Here is a 21,790-nt window from a genome sequence, read left to right on the forward strand (position 1 = left end):
TTCTTCCAAATTAAAATACCATGGTGCATATGGGAGTGTAGCACTAGGCACTGTCACATGTGAGGAGGTGCCTGGCTGGCCTTTGCTGTGCTGCTGTTACAGCAGTGGTCAATAGCAGCACGGTGGGATTTACTTCCTGCAGATGAGACCTGACTCGAGTCAAACAGTTCCAAACACACCATTTCATCCTGCAGCCCTTCCTCTTGTGTCCCTGCTGTAGTTATACCACCACTGTAAGGATTTGCCTGACATAACCCCCTGGAATACAAAGTGGGCAGGGGGGAAAGGAGGGATCTCTGCCCAGCAAGCTCAGGGGGCAGGTGGGGTGGGGATAGAGGCTGCTGGGTGGGTGAGGATGTGCTGGTGCTTGCCTTTGTCCTCAGATGACTTGGTGGGTTATTTATTCTCCTCTCCCGCTGCATGTATAATTTCCACTGCCATAAACACATGTTCAGTGTGAGTGCAGAGGAAGGGAAGGGGAAGAGGCTTTTTAGTGTTGAACTTTGTAGTTAAGGTTTGCACATAGGCAGGCACAGTGGATACCCCATAGTTACAGATGTCCCAGTTGAACCACGGATGTGGAACCTCCCTTCACTGAGCAATTACTTGTCTGCTTTTATAGCAGTATTTGGACATTTGAACTGTTCATGGTGGTTGTTGCTTTACCAGAGGTCAGAGGCTTTTAAAAGTCTGGGTTTCTTTAATTGTCTAGAATGGCTTTGTTTTGCAAAATACTCTCTGTGACCAGAAGGAAAATATGTATCCTATAGGAAACTGGCCAGAATGCAAAACATGAGCTGGGAAAACATCTCTGAAGGCTTTATATCCTCTGACAGCAAGGATGGGAGGCATGAGGGGCTGCTGCATTGTCACAGAATCACAAACTGGTTTGAGTTGGAAGAGACCTTAAAGATCACCTCATTCCAACCCTCTTCTATGGGCAGGGACACCTTCCACTAGTTCAGGCTGCTGCAAACCCCATCCAGCCTGGCCTGGAGCACTGCCAGGGATGGGGCAGCCACAGCTCCTCTGGGCACCCTGTGCCAGGGCATCACCACCCTCACCAGGAAGAATTTCTTCCTATTAACTCATTTTAATCTATTCTCTTTCAGTTTGGATCTGTTCTCCCTTCTCCTAGCGCTACATACCCTTGCAAAGAGTTTCTGTTCAGATTCCTGGTAGGCTCCCTTCAGGTACTGAGAGGCTGCATTAAGGTCACCCCCAGAGCCTCCTCCAGGCTGAGCAATCCCAATTCTCTTGGCCTTTCCATTAGCAGGCTCAGTGCTGTGTTGGTGGATGATTTCTGCCCACAGCCTCTCACCCAGTGGCACTGGGACCTGCTGAGCAGATGTGCTGGGTGTGAGCTGGGGAACTGCCATCCTGCTGGTTGGGAGGAAGGAGGTTTTGGTAGCCATATGTTTCACCATTTCAAAATCACTTGCAACTTGTTGGAGGGCTGAACTTGCCAGCTCCATGGTGTGGTGTGTGGGATGCATGAGCACCCAAGCCCTGAGACAGAGGGATTTATTCTGTGGGATGTGGTTGTATATGTAGATCCACTGAATCATGTGATGGATGGTCTCCTGCAGCTACACCTGGGCTCAAGGTATGGCTGAGGTTGTGCTGGGCTCTCCCTCTCCTTTTCACTTGAGCCAGCACCAGGAAATGGGAAGAAGAGTGCCCAAAAGAGTGGATGGCATGTGGAAAGTAATCCAGGCCTTCCTGAAACCTGCTTAGTAATGCTCTGCTTTGTTATATCATAAATTGAGCTGAATATAAGCATGGGTGTGAGGATCACCTGAAAGATGTGCAGTATCAGCAGAACATTAGCAGAGTCTGACAGCCAAGTAGTGGGAGAAAGTGTGAAATTTGAGGAGTGTTTTAAACATGAGTCAGCTTTTAGTAAAGGAAAATACCCCAACTTGGGGATGTGCATTAATGGCAAGCAGGTCTGCAAGATGGAACTGTTGTGCTGTGGGATTTGGGTGTCTGGAGAATGGGGGATGGAAGCCAAGTACAGCTCCAGGGAGGAGGCTTCAGGCTGGCCCTGGATGTGATCCACCAGTGCAGGCAGCATGGAGACTCCCTCTGCAGCCCAGGAAAAAGCAAGTGCCTGTAATTTTTTGGGCTTTGTGAACTGTTTCAAAATTGCAGTCTGTCTGAAACTGGGCAAACCACAGGGATGCACAGCAGTGTCCCATGGGTGGCTTTGCAGGCTGTCATTGACTGTCCCCTATTGCTGGTGCCAGGGATTGGTTCCCTCTTGCCATGTGTGGTCTGCACTGCATGGGAGGGCTCCAGGGAGGTGATTACCCCATGCTGGTTCTTGATAGGAACCATAAAAAAAACCAGAAGCTGTAGGAGCTAAATTGGGAATATATTCTTTTAGCTCTGCTAAATGGGGGCTTAAAAGGCATTAGCTGTTGGGCTTTTAATGGAGCAGCTGGCACGGAGCAGGCCTGTAACTGGATTGCTTCTTTAGGTGATTTACTCAGGTCCTCACCACCCACTCAAGCCCTGTGCTTCCCTTTCCATGCCTCAGAAGTTCTCCTCTGCATGCTGAACACCCCTACAGGACACTTTGCCAGTTGAGGTGTTTGGCCCTGATCCAGGAAAAACATTTACGTGTTTGCCTAAACCTAGATCAAAGTGATGATCTCTTGAATTTGAAGTTGGGCACATTCTCTAATACCATAAGGAATTTTTTTTTTTATTCTCACATGAAGTTGCAGGAGGCTCAGGGCTCAGCAAAGCAACTGTGTCTTCATCTTCCTTTTAGAGGACCTTTTGGTTGACCTCCTGAGGTTCTTCTTGGGCTTGTTTCCTATGGCAGATAGCAAGGCAGTTGAACTTGTGCAATGATGGTTGAACGTTTGAAAGGAATATTAAACCTCCACAAATCAGACCTCGCTTCTGGAGATCAAAATGACATCTTGTGGGTGGGGAAGAGGCAAATTATTTCCCAGCTGCAGAGCTCCTCCAGCTTGCTGTCATGTGTTTCTGGTTGCCCACTGACAGAGGATGCTGAACTACATGGACCAATGTTCTGATCCAGTCTGGTAATTCCTGTGGTCCCCTGAGTCCTGTTGACCTCAGTGGGAATTAAACACATGTTTAAGCACTTCCCTACAAAGGCAGGCTCTTCTGGGCCACTCTGTGCCCAGCTGCTTGGAGCTCTGCACTGAAGAAAGCAGGTTTCTGTTAAATGCTTGGATCAGCCTTACCACATCCTTTTTCTTGGTGTGTTGAAATGGGAAAATCCTAACATGTAGCATGCACTTCCATTTAAAAAATAAATGCAAGCTGTCCTAAGGTCAAACCATGCTCTGTGTCACAGTGATGCCATTGGATAGGAAGTTTCCATCAGTGCCTGTGGAAGGGACATGTGCACAAATGGCTGGGAGAACTCAGCAGAAAACCCTTGGGCTTTATGGCTGGCTTTGCTTCTAATCCTGTAGCAAGAGTACCAAGAGGAAAACATCCTGTGGCTCACAGCCCCTTGAAGTGGCTGGGCTCAGTACTGACAGGATGGTTTCCCTTATCTTGACTCCTACAAAGAGGACCAGGAATTATGCCTGTGATGTGGGATTCCTGCATTTCAGGCCTTGATCAGGTTGACAGCTTTTCCTCTATTTCCAGCACCCCCCTCCCCGCAGTGGTTAATCAGCAAAGCCAGTTGAAAGCAGGGAATTGCTCTGCCCCCTTTTTGTGGGAAGATAAGTGGGAGGGTGACAGCTGTGTTTGGGTCCTGCTGCTAATCCACTGCTCTGGGAATTCACAGACCTGTCCCTTCCTGTGGAGTTATATCCATGCAGAGGGTTTGGCAGGAGCTGGCTTTGGTCTTGTGTCCAGTCCGTGCTCAAAACAAGAGTCCTGAACACAGAACATTGTTGCACAGTCACTTCTGGCAGACTGGTTTGTTGTCCCCCCCAAAAAAATGCACTTGTTTTCAGAGCCTTTACTTTGCAAATTAACTAACTTGAAAACTACAAATTTCATTTCTTTCTTCTGAGGCAAGTGTGCCCCAGATGAGGCTTTGATCTGGGAATCTCAGCTGAGTCTGCCCAGGTCTGTGTGAGGATCCCAGAGACCAGCTGGCTGGGATATGCAGTCTGGACAGCTGCTCCCAAAATGGGAATGCCTCTCTTTATCTAGAGCTCTGTTCATGCCCTTGGAGAGACACTTGTTTTGTGTAAATTGAGCTTTGCTAGGAAATTGTTATGTGGCTGAACTAAACTCAGTAAAAAGATTAGATTATATTGATAGATAATTAAATTGTGATATTAAATTGTGCCAGAGGAGTTTGGACTGGACATAAGGAAGCATTTTTTTAATGAGAGGTGATTCAGACATGGAAAAAGGCTTCATAGACAGGTGGTGAGTGCCCACAGCCTGTCATGTTTAAGAGATGTTTCAGCAATGCTCTTAAAGTACATAAATTTTTGGTCCATTCTGACGTGGTCAGACAGTTGGACTGGATGATTATTGTAAGTCCCTTTTAACTGAAATAGTCTACTCTGTTCTAAAATTAAATTTTATTTTGGTACAATTCAGATTTGAATGCCAGCAGTTCCTAGATGCCTGCTTTCTAGAACTATCAAATATTACCTAACATTTGGAAAATGAACCCTTTAGAGGAAGCTGTGTGGCACATATCAAAGAACTAGCCATCATTGAGAAAATAGCCTATGCTTTTGTTTTACCAACACAGGAAGTATTGGAAGCATGTAAAAATGCTGCAAATAGTGATAAAGAAATGTAGCATGAGAATACCAAAGGTGGATGAACACTGATCTCAAAGAAAGGCACTGCTTTTACTCAGCAGGTGTGGTGGTGGTCAGCTGGTTATGTGTAGTCATGTTTTCAGGAGTTATTGCCCAAAAAGCTGTGAGTTATAACAACTCTTTAGCATTGAGCTTCTGGTCTATTTACATCTTGTGAGTTAATAGCTTACTGGCGTGTCTCAACATGGGAGAGGAGTGAGGGGAAGATAGGAAAAGGCAGATATTTCTAGATAAAAAAATACAATTTTGAGCTAAAGAGAACGTTGCAGTTAAGTTCTGTACCTGCTCCAGATGCCATCCTTGTTCGAGACCTCAGTCCCCTGACTTCTAAATCAGGGATGTAATTGTGGCTTTTGAAAGCCTTTTATCGTAGAATCATAAAATGATTTGTGTTGGAAGGGATCTTAAATATCAACTAATTCCAACCCCCTGCCATGGGCAGGGACACCTTCCACTAGACCATGTTTCTCCAGGCCCCATCCAGCCTGACCTGGAACATTTTCAGGGATGGGGCAGCCACAGCTCCTGTGGGCAACCTCTGCCAGGGCCTCACCTCCCTCACAGTCATTAATTTCTTCAAAACATCCAATCTAAACCCCCTGTCTTTCAGTGTGAAGCCATTCCCCCTTGTCCTGTCACTCCATGGCCTTGTCAAAAGTCCCTCTCCAGCTCTCCTGTAGCCCCCTTCAGGCACTGGAAGGAGCTCTAAGGTCTCTCCAGAGCCGTCTCTTCTCCAGGCTGACCAGTCCCAGCTCTTCCAGCCTCTCTTCACAGCAGAGCGGCTCCAGCCCTGGCATCATCTCCATGGCCACCTCTGGGTCCACATCCTCCTTAGGCTGAGGGTCCATACTGAATGCTGTAGCAACACCAGAAGCAAGAACTGTGTGTGATGACCTCAATGTTTTGTTGTCCTTTTTTCTCCTCCTCCCCCTGCACAGGGACCCTGCAGAGGGACCGGATCTTCAAGAACCTGACTCGGAAGCGGCAGCGGGCGATGCGCAGGCGGGTGCACCAGGTCAACGGGCACAAGTTCATGGCCACCTACCTGAGACAGCCCACCTACTGCTCTCACTGCAGGGAGTTCATCTGGTAAGAGCAGCCCAAACACCCTGGCACAGGGCTCCCCAGTGCTTTGTCTTGTGGGGACAAGGCACCCCCCCCAGTCCTGAATGTCACTTAGGACTTTACCCAGGGCCTCTGATGTGATGCCTTTGGCTATGAGGTTTGGGAGGGTACATTTATGCTGCAGAGAGGCCAGAGGTGATGTGTATCTTGGATGCTGAAAGCAAACTGTGTTGGTGTGGGGATGTGGCAGTGTCCCTCCCTTGTAACCACAGATTATTCCCCTTATTTCAAGGGGAAAAAAAATATGAAGCAACGTGAAGAAAGACCCAACTCACTGGAGTGGAGTGTTGAGATTACACTGAGGAAAAAAAAAAAACAGTTGCTTGAAAGTTTAGAGAAAATTCCTGAGAACAGAAAAGCCATCAGAGAGGTGTGAAGTGATGCACGTGGAGGAGTAGTCAGAGCAAGGAGAAAAACCTAGATATGCCTCAAAAGAACATGGAGTGGGAGAAATAATAACAGGGTGTGGGCTGCTGGGATCAGTGTAATATGTATGGTGTGTGTTGTAATGAAGTGAGGTATCTGAGAAATGAGAGTGAGGGGGAATATGGGGAATACAGGCATGTTGACAGCCTGCCCTGTGAGCCGTGCCTGTGCAGTGCTTTCCTGTGCTCTCACACCCCTGGGCTGGATTGCACCCCTACTGCTGGGCAGCTCTGCCATGGGATCTGATAATTTGGGATCCTTCTGCATTTTGGCTCTGCCCTCTGTAAACAATCTGCAAGATGACCATCCTTCCCATTGAACTGTGTCCATGTTTTCTCTTGGCCAGGGGCGTGTTTGGGAAGCAGGGATACCAGTGCCAAGGTAAGGTGCTCTGCTCCTGCGTGGTGTGTGTGTGGGATGTGCTGCTTTGGGAGTGCTTTCCCATGCTGCTGGGACATCCTGCAGCTGTGAGCTGCTCTGGAGTCCCCACTCCTCTTCCTCCCCAGGCAGCCAGACTGTACTTTTGAGCCTCTGTCAGGTTTGCCACTGACATTCCTGCAAACCCCTGCGTGCCTGGTTGCTGTTTCACCCTTTGCAGGTCCACTCAGTTGCTACATGCAACACTCAGCTGGGCTTGAGGCACCCAGGGTCCCTTCAGGACAGTGCTCAGCTGGTATTGGGACACAAAGTACCCTGCTGAAATGGCCACCCTCCTTTCTCTCCCTATGAACTTCAACAAAGTAAAATTTGGGAGTTTGCACTTCGTGGGCTGGCACAGCACTTCTGCCTGAATGCAGAGTTTGGTTGACTGGGTGTGGAGATGTATGTGGTGCTTGTTTGCATTTAGTTATTGTTCTGCCTTTCCCTTTATTTTGCCTTTCCCTTTTTCCCAGAACTGCCTGCTTCATGGCCATTCAGATTAGCCTAACATAGCCTGTTCCTGGGCAGTATAGTAGGGCACTGGTGTCCTGTGAAAGGAATCTGCATGTAAACAAATGGATAGTGCTGTGTGAAACACTCTTCACTGGATAATTATTTCAACAGCATTTTTGAGTATTTTAGAAGCTACGTAGTTGTTTTTGTGTCCATCACCCATATTTGATATAAGCAACTGTTTTCTAGACTGATCTAGAATGATCCAGTGCAGAATTTTTTGTTGCAGTAGGTTGAAGATACATCTCCAGATCTGTTGTAAATTCCAAGCCACCAATTATTTTTCACATCTGTATTGTGTGCTGATGATGCAGCTGAGCCTTAAGGAGCCCAGCTGGTGGATTGATGTGTTCTGAGTCTTCCAAGGGCTCTTTTCAGTGTGCCTCTTTTATTTCAGTGTGCACCTGTGTTGTACACAAGCGCTGCCATCACCTCATTGTCACAGCTTGCACGTGCCAAAACAATGCCAGCAAGAATGATCTCAAGGTAAAGTCATGTTGGTTATTTTGGGTCATCAGATTTTGTCTGGGTTGCTGGGGTTGTCCTGTAAGAGAATTTACTTTATGTTATTTTATTCATGGGTTTATAAGTGGGTAAGGGTGAGAGGGACCTGCTTAAAAGCCATGCAATGTCATCCTGTTGTTCTGTCGATGCCATTAATTGTTTGGACTAGCACATGGTTTAAGAAGTCAGGATATCTTCACTGGAAGACATCAATAAGTAGCAAATACAGTGTTTTCCTTGGTGATTTTCTTGCATGATTAACTGTGGTGCAATCAAAATCTGGAGTCCAGTTCTTAATGTGGATTTCTCTGGCCAACCATTGGTCTTTGTTTTCCCTCTTTTTTCTTTTCTGATTGCCTGAAGGGCTCATTTAGTTGTTGCTCCACACCCTTGCTGTATGAAATACATTGTAATAAAGAACTCTTGCATAACTTGTGTTTCTGAAGGTTTTCCTTCCTGCTGGTTTTGGCCGTGTTTGATGGGAGTAACATCCCCACCTAACACTGCCCTGTGCATTGCATGTCTCATTTCTGGAGCTGGAAATGGTTCAATAACTGAGGAAAAATCAAATCAAATCTGTTTATTCACGAGGCAGCTCTGTGTTTTGTGCCATGCAATTGCCTTTGTTATTTCTTGCCTCCAAACTGCTGAGCTGAACTCCTTAAAATGACCCCTTGACAAGCCAGATGGAAATGAGTTAAGAAGCCTAAGGGTAGAGTGCAAGTTAAATAGTGAATGTCCTCACCCCTCTCTTGGGATTATGAAGGTTTTATGACACATTTAAACTACTTTAAAAGAAGCCAGAAGTGAGGAGGCACCACTCACCTTGAACTTCTTGTTCCAGTCACACCCCTGACTTTTCTTTAATAGAGTTGTGGGTTCCGCCTCAGCTTTCCAGGATCTGCATGTTGAGAAACTAAGTCAAAAGTGATGAATATGCTAAATGGGGACTGCTTTCTTCAGCCATTGAAACATTTTTTTAAAGGTGCCCTTGAGATCTGAATGATTTACAATTGGAAAAGAACAAGGTTAAAAAGGGGATGAGTGCAAGTGATAAATCGAAATGTGTGCCTGAAAGGCTGTTAGTTACAAAGAGGGCAAAAAGAGGAATGAGAATTTTAGGAGGAGCTGTGAAAGCAGTTCTGCATTAAATTTATTAAAATCAACAGTTTGACCTAAAGTTACATGTTTTTGCACATAGTATGCAAGTCAATAATTTTGAAACTGTGTGATTAAGAAACGCTGTAACTCACACTGCAGTGGGATTGGTTTGTTTTGAGGTATTCCAATTCTAACTTGTCTTTAAGAATTTAGAATTGGCTAGGGATCCCTTCTTTTAAAATCTGCTTTTCCAGGTAGTCTGGCCTGGCCAGCAAGGAAAGCAGGGCTGGCTCACAGCAGGTGAGGCTGTTAATTCAGTATTCACTTGCTGTAAACCTCAGTGAGGTGATGGATTGGGACATTTTTCTGACTTGAAATTATTTTCTTAGATTTGCACTCAAATGCCTGTATGCAAATGAACACCAGCTTATAAATATATGTTTGAATTTTAAACCTGTTCTTTCCTTTTGGTGCTGCAGGTGACTGAACAGAGGTTTGGGATCAACATTCCTCATAAATTTGGCATCCACAACTACAAAGTCCCGACATTCTGTGACCACTGTGGCTCCTTGCTCTGGGGGATCCTGCGACAGGGTCTGCAGTGTAAAAGTGAGCAGCTTCTCTCTGTTGCCTCTTCACAAAATACATTTATTTTTAGACTCTTGATGCACTGTGTGGGCTTGATTTGTGCAACCTTCAGGAGAAAGCTGAGTGATGAATATTTATCTTTGTAAGAGTTTGAAAAAAAGGCTGATCTCCTTTTTCATCTCTGCCTGCCAGAAGGACTCTCCTTTGCACTTTGTTTCACTTGCATTATTAAAAGTATTTTGCTTCCTGCATTTGTATTTCCCCTTTACCTGAAGGTTTTTCCTGAGCTAATGAGATAAGGCAGTGAAAAGGCATCTGAGGGGAAAAAAAGGTCATTGCTTTAGGCTGACTACTCTGCCTATTAATTGATGACTAAGAATGTTCTGGTGTTAAGTTTTTGTTTCAGTGATCCAGACTGTAAAATCCTTGCCTTCATCTCCCACAAGAGGGTGTGTGTGTGCCCATGAGTTAGAGCAGTAATGATTTTTTTCCCCACTGAACACTGCCTTTAAAATTAGATGCAGGAAAATGCAAGGGACGTTTGTTGCGAATTCTGTGGCATTATAAATATTAATTGTACTTACAGACATAGCTGCAATGGTAGTTTTGCACCTCAAAAATATGTGCTTATGAAAAGCTTTAGGCAATAATGGCATCCTGCTTGGAGAGTTTGGAGTCTGTTCCTGGTTTTCAGGAGTTTATTCTCTTACAAGAATCGTAATTTTGCTTCTTACATCAGTGGCAAAAATCCCTCTAGTTTAAAGATGAAGGGTAGGCCCAGATGGGTGTATTTCCTGAAGCAGAATTGGTAAATTGTTTCTCAGCAGTAAATCCCTCCAAGTTATTTTAATTGTTCCTTTGCTTTTACTTTCCATTGCCCCTGTCAGTCTGTAAAATGAACGTCCACATCCGATGCCAAGCAAATGTTGCTCCAAACTGTGGGGTGAACTCAGCAGAGCTTGCCAAAACCTTGGCCTGCATGGGTCTGCAGCCAGGAAGCATTTCTCCAAATTCAGTGAGTATTTCTTTTTTTTTCCTTCTCTATTTAGAACATTTACAACTGAGTCTTTCTATGGGTGTAGGAGGGGGCAGAGGTTTCCCATAGGACAGGTAATGTTGGGTGGGGGACTGCAGGAGCAGGTCTGTGGCTTGTGGCAAGGGCCTCACCTGGAAAACGGATATCTGACATCCAGGTTTTAATCTATAGGTGTTGCTTTGCAATGTGCTTGTGTCTCACAGTGCTGTGACTCCTTAACACACTTTCATCTGCTTATCACAAATGAGAGCAGAATAAGACCCCCTGACTAATTAGTGATCAATATGATTTGTGACTAATTAGTGAACAATATGATTCATGCCACGCTTTTTTTTTTACTGCAAGTACAAATGCTATCTGCATGCATGGGTTGTGATAGAGCAAAAGAGCTCAAGAAGAAGCTTAGTTCTTTTCCCAGCTTTGTTACTTCTTCTGTGTGATTTTGGGGAAACCATTTCACTCTTCACTACATCCCTGGCCAAAAATCTGTAGTCCCTGTTAACATAACAAAAAAAAATATTAAAACCCAAACCATAATTTCCAGATGTGGTAAATCTTTGGATACAATTGGCCAGCTATGCTGATCAACCACATCAGGCTGTATCAACCTAGCAGGCTCATTAGGCTGTGCTGCCCCTTTTGATTTCAGTTGGTTTGTAGCAAATTCTTATCCTTGCTCTTCCCCTTGTAGCAGTTATCCTGGGAGTTACAGGGAAATCCCATATTCCCTTCTCCATTCTGCAAAAATCAGCACTTGTTAACGCTTGTTTGCATCATCTGCGCATCAAAAGGAGATGAAAACAACAACAACAAAAAAATCTGTGCTTGGTGTTTAATGACCTTTTGTTATTCATGACATAAAGGATCTAGGAAAATGCTCAGACTGTGCTGTAAGGACAGCCCTGAATGGCTTTAAGATGAATGAGGGTGGGTTTAAATAATACATTAGGAAGAAATTCTTTACTATGAGCCTGGTCAGGCCCTGCCACTGGTTGCTCAGAGAAGTTGTGGATGCCCAATCCCTGGAAGTGTTTAAGATCAGGTTGGATGGGGTTTTGAGAAACCTGGTCTAGTGGAAGGTGTCCCTGACCACGGCAGGGATTTGGAACTAAATGATCTTGAAGATCCCTTCCAACACAAACCTCTCTGTGTTTCTGTGGCTGCTCTTGCTTCTTTGCTCATGGTGACGAGTCTCCTGTGCAGAAGGAACTTTGCTGTTCACCAAAGTAGTCACAAGATGGAGCTCACGAAGTCCCTGTGACTTTGTCCAGACCAATAAACTGCATTGAAGTGCTTGTTTGTATGCACCTGCATAGCTGGAGAGCTGTGAGCAGAGGGCACTGGAGGTTGGCTTGATCTTTCTGACTTCAAAATTAGGAGCTCTAGAAATGTGAGCTGATACTGGTACAACTCCTGAATATGCAGCACCTCACTGCTGGCATGGGAATGAACAGCTTTCCATCAGATTTGGAGTGGTGGAGCAAGCCAGCAGCCCAAATGTGGAAAAGAGACGTGTTTTGAAGTTGGGGTCCCACGGAGCTGGGCTTTGAGTGAGAGTCTTAAAATCAAGTAGAAACATAAGAAATTCAAATGAGATCTGCTAGAGTTCTAAATCTCCACAGCCCTTTGCCTATTGCAGAAATGATGCAGTCCTCCTTACTTTGCGGGTAGATAGAAGACTTGGATTTCTCCACTCATTCTCTTCAATTTTTTGTGGGGAGTAAGGATGGAGAGAGTCAACCTTGCCTCTTCACTCTTGGGGATGGTCCTGTGCAGGGCCTGGAGTTGGGCTTGATGATCCTTATGGGTCCCTTCCAAACTCAGCATATTCTGTGATTATCTGGGATGTGCTGGGCAGTGGGTGTACAGCCCAAAATGCCATATCAGGAGCTGGTCTTGAGATGTCAGCACAGTCCTGAGCAGTGCTGAGTTTGGCTGGTCACATGTGGCAGCTGTGTGATTCTACCAACACAACTTTCTGTCTCTGCAGCCATAAAGTGCCCCTGGAAAGGCCCCAGATAGCCTGGTTGGTGGATTGACTACCTGTGAGCACCTTTGAATGAGAAGTACAATTCCTCTGCAGGCTGATCCTTCTTTGCTTTCATCCACAGAAACTGGTTTCCAGATCTACATTGAAACATCAGGGAAAAGGCAGCCTGAAGGATGGCAACACCATTACTGAAACCTCAGCAAGCAAACTCGGGATCAAAGACTTAACCTTCCTTCGTGTGTTGGGAAAGGGGAGCTTTGGAAAGGTGAGAGTTATTCCTGGCTATTTTGTGAGAAACCACATTCCTTATTTAAGAAGCCCCAAGGCAGCTGAAGTGATTTCATAACATGCTACACAGGCTGTCCAGTGGTACTCCAGAGCAAGTCCTAAGTGGTACTTGCTTTGTGCAACAAAGTTGGTTACAGAGAGCAGGGAGAAAAGAGAAGAGAAAGAAAGCTGACAACAAAGTGAAGAACTGGCTATCACAAAAAAGAAGTTAGCACCTGAAGGAACAGCTGCATGCCAGGGCCTATACCAGGAGCTGCAAGTGTGTGTTAACAACTGTTTGGGCAGCATTTCTTGGAGCATGTATAGACTTTTCCTTTAAAGGCAACAAGGCAGTGGTTTCAAATGTGGTGAGATGGTGGTTTTGTTTCTCTGCTTTGCCAGGAAGATGTGAAAGAGTGTGTGAAAGAGTGTGTTTGAGTTTTATAACTGAGGAGGGAGGTGGAAAGAAAGGCCCTGCTCAGGCAGTTTGTGCTGGCACAGTGGGTGACCTTCAACCAGGCAGCCCTGTGCCAGACAGGAGCAGCATGTGGGCATGTCTGTCCAGAGCAGCCTGCTGCAGGCAGTGCTGTGTGTCATTGATTGTACACTGATGCCCATGCTGACAGGCTGACTCACTTTGGTACACAAGCCTGGTCGTGAGATGAGTGACATTGCCAGCCTGGGAAGGTGTGAGAGGCTCTGTGCTGCTCAGACACAGAGGGCTCAGCCCTTGCCATTCACCTTGCTTTTGGTTTTAGGTGATGCTTGCCAAGATAAAAGAGAGTGGGGAGCTGTATGCAGTGAAGGTGCTGAAGAAGGATGTCATTCTCCAGGATGATGACGTCGAGTGTACCATGACCGAGAAGCGCATCCTCTCCTTATCCAGGAACCACCCCTTCCTCACCAAGCTCTACTGCTGCTTCCAGACTCCTGTAAGTGCAGCCCAGGCAGTGGCCAGCCTTCCACCTAGCACTGGTTGCCATGAGGAACCTTGCTTTGTCCCCTGGCCTGTTATCAGTGTCCACCTCAGACCCAGGAGAAACCTCTCTGCTCAAGGATGTGTGGCAATGTTCCTCACTTGGGGTCACCAAATGTAGAATTTGCAGGCAACCCCGACATGGGAAGAGATGAGAATCTTGACTCCACGTTTCAGAAGGCTGATTTATTATTTTATGATATATATATATATATTATATTAAAAGAAAATTATATACAAAAAACTGTACTAAAGAAATAGAAGGGATTCCATCAGAAAGCTGGAATGGAATGGAATGGAATGATAAGAAAATCTTGTGACTGACCAGAGAGTTTGAGACAGCTGGACTGTGATTGGCCATTAATTAAAAACAACCACATCAAGACCAATCAAAGATGCACCTGTTGCATTCCACAGCAGCAGATAATTATTGTTTACATTTCGTTTCTGAGGCCTCTCAGCTTCTCAGGAGAAAAATCCTAGCAAAAGGATTTTTCATAAAGTATATCCGTGGCAGGGATGAACAGAGCACTGTGCTGTATTGCACCTCTGACATCTGCTGGGCATTTGGCAAACAAAATCCTGGCCTTTTCTGAGCTCCCTAACAAACTGGTAGGGCACAAAGCTTTTCTTTGTGTCTTCCCTAGAAACATCTCTGTGCCATTGAACGTTTCCAAATGCAAATGTCTGCACACCTGCAGTGTCCTCTGGTTGCTCTGGGATCTCAGGCTCTGCTCTGTTGCTGCTTGAATTTTTAACAAGGCTGTATTTGCATTGAGTTTTCTGCAAACTTTAAGATTTGCACTTGGAACTGGAGGTAGCCTCCAGTCTCTGCCAGCCTTTGTAGACTGCTCAGAACTGAACAAAAGATCCTTTAGGGGTTACTGGAAAGGGTCTGCCTGACAGGGGTGGACACTGAGTCAGATCCATGTATGGTTGGTATTTCTTTTTGTGTTGGGCAGACAGATGGCAGCATTGCTGTCCCTTGTGCCCTGTGTACCTAGGTGGAGGACAGGACCTGGCCTGAGTGCCTGGCTGGGAGCCTCATCTGGTGTGTGCTGGTGCTGGGAGCCTCTTGCTGGTGTGGGTGGTGGAGGGAGGAGTGGCTGAGATGGAGGCAGTGGCCACAGCCATGTATGGCAAGGTGAATTTGGGAATCCCTCAGCTAAGCTGTTATTAGGACCAAAGCATTTCATGCAGTGTAGCTCTTCAAAACTGCCTAGGCTCCTTTCCAGTTGTATTTTGTTCTTTGCTAAAGGGCAGTGGAGTTTGTTTTCCTCTTACAAGAAGTAGGAGAAACTTGCCCTTTTAATTGCAGCTTTGCTCCTCCTACATAAACCCAAAATACCTTAAAAAAAACAAAAAAAGAGCAGACAAATGTATTCAGCCACCCACCCATTTCTCTTTTCACTGGGGTGATGCAACAGTCAGCTATGGAGGTGAAGAGCTGTGCTCATTTAGGGTGGAGCCTTTGGGTAGACTCATCTAATAGAAATGAGTGGTTTGTGCTGGGTTTTATTTAATGCACAGCTCACATGGTTCACAGAGCAGCTGTGCTGTATAGCAGAAATGAAACTTAAAGCTCACTGTTGTCACTAGTAACCAAAGAAGCTTTTTTTTTGTGATATTTCAACTTGTAATGGCTTTCCTGAAATATCAGGAATGTCCAGTATTGATGTGTTCTGTTTGAGGTCAAATGTGGACTTTGCCACTCATTGCTATGGCCTTTGCTATGGCTTTGCTTACTAAATTTGCAGTGTGGATGTGAGAACAGCAAGTGTGCTCCTGGGCTGTGCAGAGTGCTTCTTATGAACTCAGGGAGGATTCAAGGTCACTGTGTGAGCAACTGTTTGTCATGTTCAAAAAAACTGAACACAGTCTGCTGTGGGTGCAGGCAAGCTCTTCTGGGCTGCTGAAGTAACTGCAGAGTCTTTTGCAAAGAGGAAGAAAAGGGGAGAACTCAGCCTGTTTAGACTAGCAAACTGAAAGCAAAAAGAGGATCTGATTGATGTCTGCAGATGTCAAGCACTGAGGAGGGAAACAAAGCTGTCAAGATGCTGGTTAAGATTAAATGAGTCTAGACTGGCCATGGGTACAGTTAGACTGGAAATTAAAAGGGGGTTGCTAAACAGTAGAGCAGCCTGGAACAGGAGTTTCTGGACCAGCTTGTCATCAGAGGAGCAGAGGCAAGAACCCCTCAGCCCCTGGTGCCCTGAACACAGAGCTGGTCACCCCTTGAAATGGTGCCAAAGGAGTGGTGCTTGTGTAGCAGGACCCTGCTATTTCCAGTCTTTCCTGGGTTCCTCTTTCACTTGAATCCCGCTTCCCCTCTGCTGATAAACAACACAGAAAAGGGAAGCATTTTTAACCAAAAAAATGCAGATTTCAAATTAAAGTGTTTCATGACATCTTTTGCCCCTGGTCTGCACTCAGTGACACCAACTTCAGTCCAGAACAACCAGGTTTAAATTGCTTACAATAACACAATTAAACCCCTTTGCTATAGCAGAGAAATTATTGCAACAGCAGGGTATTCACTGGTCACATCCTTCCAGGAAGGCTTAACCAGGCTGATACAAACTTGGGGTTTCTGTTTATTGTTTTTATGGCATGGGGATATCCCCTCCATTAACAAGACCTTGGCAGAAAAAGATATCTATCCATATAAACCATTATAGATATAAAAAGAGTAACCACTTACTCGAAATGTCATCCTGCAGCCATATTTAAAAATTTATGGATTTGGGAGCATGGTAGCACAAATACCCAGTTTGCAATTACATGAAAACCACATCACATATCACAGTTACAGCCCAGACACTTAAAATGTGGTATTAATGGTTCATGTTATAAAAAAAACCCCACAACTCCAGTCTGCCATGGAGATCCTGGATACATAATGACCTACAGGGCCTGCCTTTTGGAATTTTTCAAAGCCTCTTGAAAGCCATTTTGAAGCCTCTTACCATTTGTCAAGGCCAAGTCAATGCCTGATCCCATAAGATCAGGACAAGCTGGGACTGACTGGCAGAGGAGAAGCCCAGCTGGGAGGCAGACAGGGCTAGTGGTAGGTGCCAGGTTCAGTCTGAGCCAGCAGTGCAGCCCCATGGAATGTGAGCTAAATTATGGACCAGGCTGCTTCAGGAACTTGGAAGAGTCATCATCCATTCTGCCTGGCACTGTTGAGGCTGCACCTGACACAGGGGTGTCCAGTTACAGCCTCCCCCATCCCAGTTCAGGAGGAAATAATGGAAACTCCAAAGGAAGGCTCTTGGAAGCACCTGAGATGCTGTTGCAGTTTGAGGACAGAGCACTCACAGGATCTGAGAATTTGGCTGGATCCAGAGCCACTTGAGTTCTTTCTTTTACAATATCCCACCCGAAGCAGCAAATTCTTCCCCTGGCTTAAGCAGCCTGGGGGTGACTTTATCAGCCTGGGACATGTCTGTGCTGCACAGTGTGATGCCATGTGGTGCCAGGAATGCAGCATTATTCCAGGGGTGCCCCATTTCTGGAAGTGTCCAAGGCCAGGCTGGATGAAGCTCTGAGCAACCTGATCTAGTGAAAGGTGTCCCTGTACAGGAGAGGAGGGTTGTAATCAGATAATCTTTAACATCCCTTCCAACCCAAACCATTCTGTGATTCCCTGATTAGCTGAGCAGGCACAAGTACCCAAAGCAGGTAATGACCTGAGCTCATCTGTACTGCTGCTACCTCTGCTTGCCTATTTTAGAGCTGGCTGAGCTTTTTCTGAGCTTACATTAGCCCCTGATGGTTTTCAGAAAGGTTTTCTGTTCTCTTGTGCTGCCTCTGTGCTCAGTGTGAGCCTGCCTTAGTCTCAGCTGCAGCTTCAGTGATGCCCTCCAGCAAGGGCAGCTTTATTTGCCCAGGGTGGACTCCAGGCAGCCTCCCTGCTCCATCGGGCTGAATCCTGCAGCCACTAGGTGGTAGGAGCTGCAAGGGCTGTCCCTGCCTGCTGTGGGTCACAGTTTTCAGAGTGTAAAGATGAAATATCAGCAGCTCAGCAGGCTGGCAGAGGCTGGATGTAGCCATCTGTGTGCCCAGCACTGGGCTGGGCAGTTTTGGACTTGCACCTCTGGATTCCTTTCCTATGAAAGGCAAGGAAGGAGTCCAGATGCTCCATTGCAGGGGGGAAGTTTAAATCTTGCTTCAGCTGCATCTGTGGGAGGTCTTTCCACCTCTCTGTTTTTTTAAATTCTATTTTTTTTTTTAATTGAAGGACTTGCCCTGGCAGCTTTCCACCTTGCCTAAGCCATTTACCTCTGCTTTTTCTAGGGCCTTAGAATAATTCTTTAGTGCCAGAGAGGATTATGCTTGTGCTCTAGTAATCTGTGAGTTGCTGACAGGTGCTGGGACCTGTGGATAATTGTGGATCCTTCATTGGGGGTGACAAGCATCAAAAAGTGTTTGTTTCCTTTTACCTGACCCTGGTGTCATCCAACACCTCAACAATACTGTCCTAGGAGGGGTGAAAGAGGCTATAGGTATAAATAGCTAAGTCAGTAATATAATCCTGGGGAATGTGAATCCTGGAATGTTTTAATTAAAATCAGTTTGCAGTAAGCAGGTCCTGTCTTAGGGGTTTAGGAGCCATCCTTCCTGCACAGGTGGTTTGCTTTTAAATCCTTTTGTCTCCACTCATATGCATGAGAATGAACAGGGCTGGGGGAGATCAGCTTCCCATGCCAATAGTGTTGAATAGCTTCTGGTTTTGGGTTTATTGCCCTTATCCCTTTTCTCATGACCAAAGGGTCCTTCCAGGGGACTGTCCCCCAGGCAATGCTGTTCCCAGCACTGTCCCTGTCAGCCAGCCTGATCATTATATGGATTTGCTTTCCCTCTGGCTCTGCTGACAGTTGCTGAGGCTCAGAGCCTGCCCCTGTTGTTCCAAAAATAGTGAGACAGGAGCACTTGGCAGCAGGCTGTGATTTTCTATAACGAGTGTCCTTCAAGACAATGATGAGCAGGGGTGCTCTTCAAGCCAGGCAGGACTGGCCTGGGACTCCAGGACAGCACAATCATGGAACTGCTCCCGTTTTACGAGGGCAGCTGCTGTTTGGCACTCAGCTTTTTGTCCCCATTTCTGGCTGAGGGCTCATGGCATGCTCTCAGCATGGAAGGGGAAGGCTTCTCCACATCTCCACTGGCTCTTGGGGTGCTCAGGCAGTTCTGCCAGGGTCAGTGTGGTCACTTGTCAAGGGTTTAGAGATATGAGCCTGTATTTCACCTCCTAGAGTGCTAGAGCCTGACCTGGAGCCTTCAACAGGAGCATCATTTTCAAGTGAGGGCCCTCAAGCCAAAGTGCTGGGACTGACAGGTGGCAGCTCACCCACCCCTTGTCTCCAGGTGCCACAAGGGAGGTCTAAGTGCCCTTGTATGTCCAGGGGAGTCCTCAGTCCTGGTGCCCCCAGGGGATCTTCAGCATCAGCCTGGTTGTCCACCAGCCACTCCAGCATCACCAGATGGGCAGAGCACAGGGCAGAGCCCGGTGTGGTGAGGTCAGGGAGGCTGGAGAGGCAGTGACAGCCCTCCTGGGGCTCTGGGAGATGAGCAAGTGCCCTGACACAGACTTTGGAGTGTGCTGGTAGGCGTTCAGGAAGCAGTGAGGCCTCTTTGATGTTCTCTTTGAAAGGCACAGGGAGGGAGCCCTTTGGGAGCAGAGAGGATGGCTTTGATGCACTCTCAGGCTCTGAACCCCCAGCATTCCCTCTGTGGCATGTTGTGGAGACACAACTCCATGTGTGCATTCACATGACAGCCAAATGCATGTCTTGGGTGCTTTTCTGCAGGCATTTTTCTCTTACTTTTGAGAAAAGACTTTTTCTCTTATCCTTGAGATTTGGCACCTGTGTTAGCACCAAGCCACTCTGCTGGGAGACTCTGCAAGTCAGGCTGGCAGGAGCTGCAGTTGTTCTTTACCTGGGGTGGCAGGTTGGTTTTTGAGGATTCTTGGACAGGGAGGTACAGAGGAATTTCCTCTCTCCCCCTTCACTCTCCAGTGCAGATCCTGCAGCTGTGTGCCCTCGTGCTGGCTTTGTGACCACAGCAGGGACAGCCAGTTTCTGCTTTCCTCTGGATCCTGTCTAGCACAGAATAAAGGCAGGCTGGTTGAAAGTGCATCTTCCTGTGGTTTGACAGTGTCCACATCACCAAAACCCCCTGATGTGTGTGCTGGCAGGCTGGTTCCAGCTGTCAATAAACCTGACATGCAAGGCCTGTGCAGCCCACTCGGAAAATCTCTGCTTTTTCTGACACCTGCAGTGCCGCCTTGCAGTGGTCACTTCGTTGCAGGAACATTTGAGGCCAGGGGTTTTTTTGCAGGCAGGAGGTGAAACAAGATCAGACTGACATTTGTGACTCTAAGCTGTGAACTTTGCTGGATGTCCATGCTCGGGCTGCACCCTGAGGCAGTGAGAGCTGAGGTGAAAACATGAGCTGCAGGGTTGGAAGGGTCAGCTGCCATCGTCCTGTCGTAGTCCCCAGTGTAACTTTCTGACCCCAGATGGTTGAGGGACTTTGGATATTTGCATTTTCATGAAGCTGATATAAATGCCTGTCTCCATCTGCATTGGCTTAGGGAAGAGACTGTAGCTTGGACAAATCATCAAGCTCACTCCAAGGGTAGGCAAGTGTGTTGCCTATGGTTAGCCACAGTATGTGAAACTAGTGTTTTTTGTCATTAAAATCAAGGAAGTTGTGGCTTGAAAAGAGATCAAAATGGAAGCAAGCAGCTCTCAAGCAGCCCTGAGCAAGCAAGTGCCAGTCAGTATTGAGGAGGAAGGGGAAGAAAAAAACAAAGGCAATATAAGCTCAGAGAAGAGGTAACTAACTGAGGTGTGAGCTGGTGGTGCTTTAGGTCTCAGTCTCTTTGAATCCATATTGCTTTCCAGGTGTTATTTAAGGTGAGAAGGTGAAATCCTCACAGCAAGCTGTTTCCAAGTGGCTTTTGGGTGTTTTGGCACTCTTAATTTTTGTGAAGACCTTTGGCTGAGCTTGTAGAGGTCTCTAGCCTTCCCTAGCCCTGCCTGAGCCAGCAGATATTGCAGAGCTCAGTATTTTGTAAAATGGGAAGAGCTGTTGCAGGTTGGTCCCTCTGAACTGAAAAGACCAATTTCAGTGTCTTTTTTGAGCTGAGGGCTGTAAAAAAAGAGTGGTATTTACAGGGCTACTGTCTCCTGAGACACCAAGATGCCAGCAGCCAGCTGAGGGGTGCAGATGACCTTTAAATCTTTGATTAACATAGTGTCATACACTCTAGTTCCTTATTTCTCAATTCATTCCCCTCTAAGTTCACTCAGTCCTTTGAATTTTTGTAATTTTTCAGGTGGGAAGAAGTATTTCTTTCTTTATCATTTTAAAAGGTCTGGGCGGGAAGATTTTGTGTTGCTTCTTTCAATTTGTTTTGTATCCTTTTAATATTTCATTTTAATGATGCTCAAAGTGTCTTTTTGTTTTTTAATTGAGATTAAAAAAACAGACTTTTTTTACATAATTGATTGGCTTATCTGAATTTTGGTTTTATTTCTAATTTAGGTCTGGTTGTGTTTAAAATGGCACAAGTGCAGGTGAACAGGATAATAATCCTTTTGCACATAGGGTGTGTAAAAGTTTCTAGTGAAAAGATGAGCTAATAGTGTAACACTACTGTGAATTAGGCTGTCTTGCAGGGAGGGGATGAGGAGGAAGGATGTGTGTATGCTTCACTTCAATACCCCAGAAGATGCATTGTTCCAGACAAATGACTGAATTTGCCTGTTACAAAAACTCTTCAGCATATGAGCTTGACATTTCAGCCAAGTGGTTGAGAAAATAGGGGCAGGAATTTGGAGGATGCAGTTAGATTTGGGCTTGTTTGTTTTGGTTTCTTTTTTCCCTGGGGCAAGTGGGAACCCACAACCCCCCTCAGCTCATCCTGGTTTGTGGTTGTCATCCTTGAGCTCCTCTGGAATGAGCTGGGTGTTGATGTGCACTGTGCACCCGAGTGCCAGGGCCACCTTCACCCCCAGGGACCAGCAGAGTTTATTTATGTAGGTGACAAG

At 46.2% G+C, this 21,790-nt stretch overlaps 1 protein-coding gene across 1 annotated transcript in view; it reads left to right on the top strand.

Annotated features, from left to right (window-relative positions):
* The window catches only part of PRKCH (protein kinase C eta), a 113,667-nt gene that overhangs the window by 40,412 nt on the left and 51,465 nt on the right, over positions 1-21,790 (top strand). Inside the window, exons 3-9 of the mRNA XM_071426232.1 lie at positions 5,723-5,873; positions 6,682-6,716; positions 7,666-7,754; positions 9,353-9,482; positions 10,349-10,476; positions 12,609-12,752; positions 13,513-13,686. Of these exons, the coding sequence (XP_071282333.1) occupies positions 5,723-5,873; positions 6,682-6,716; positions 7,666-7,754; positions 9,353-9,482; positions 10,349-10,476; positions 12,609-12,752; positions 13,513-13,686 (851 nt within the window). The remainder of the gene's footprint in view (positions 1-5,722; positions 5,874-6,681; positions 6,717-7,665; positions 7,755-9,352; positions 9,483-10,348; positions 10,477-12,608; positions 12,753-13,512; positions 13,687-21,790) is intronic.

This window comes from Agelaius tricolor, unplaced genomic scaffold, assembly GCF_023055355.1.
Source record: "Agelaius tricolor isolate 1412-34295 unplaced genomic scaffold, bAgeTri1.0.p SCAF_5, whole genome shotgun sequence".
NCBI lineage: Eukaryota > Metazoa > Chordata > Aves > Passeriformes > Icteridae > Agelaius > Agelaius tricolor.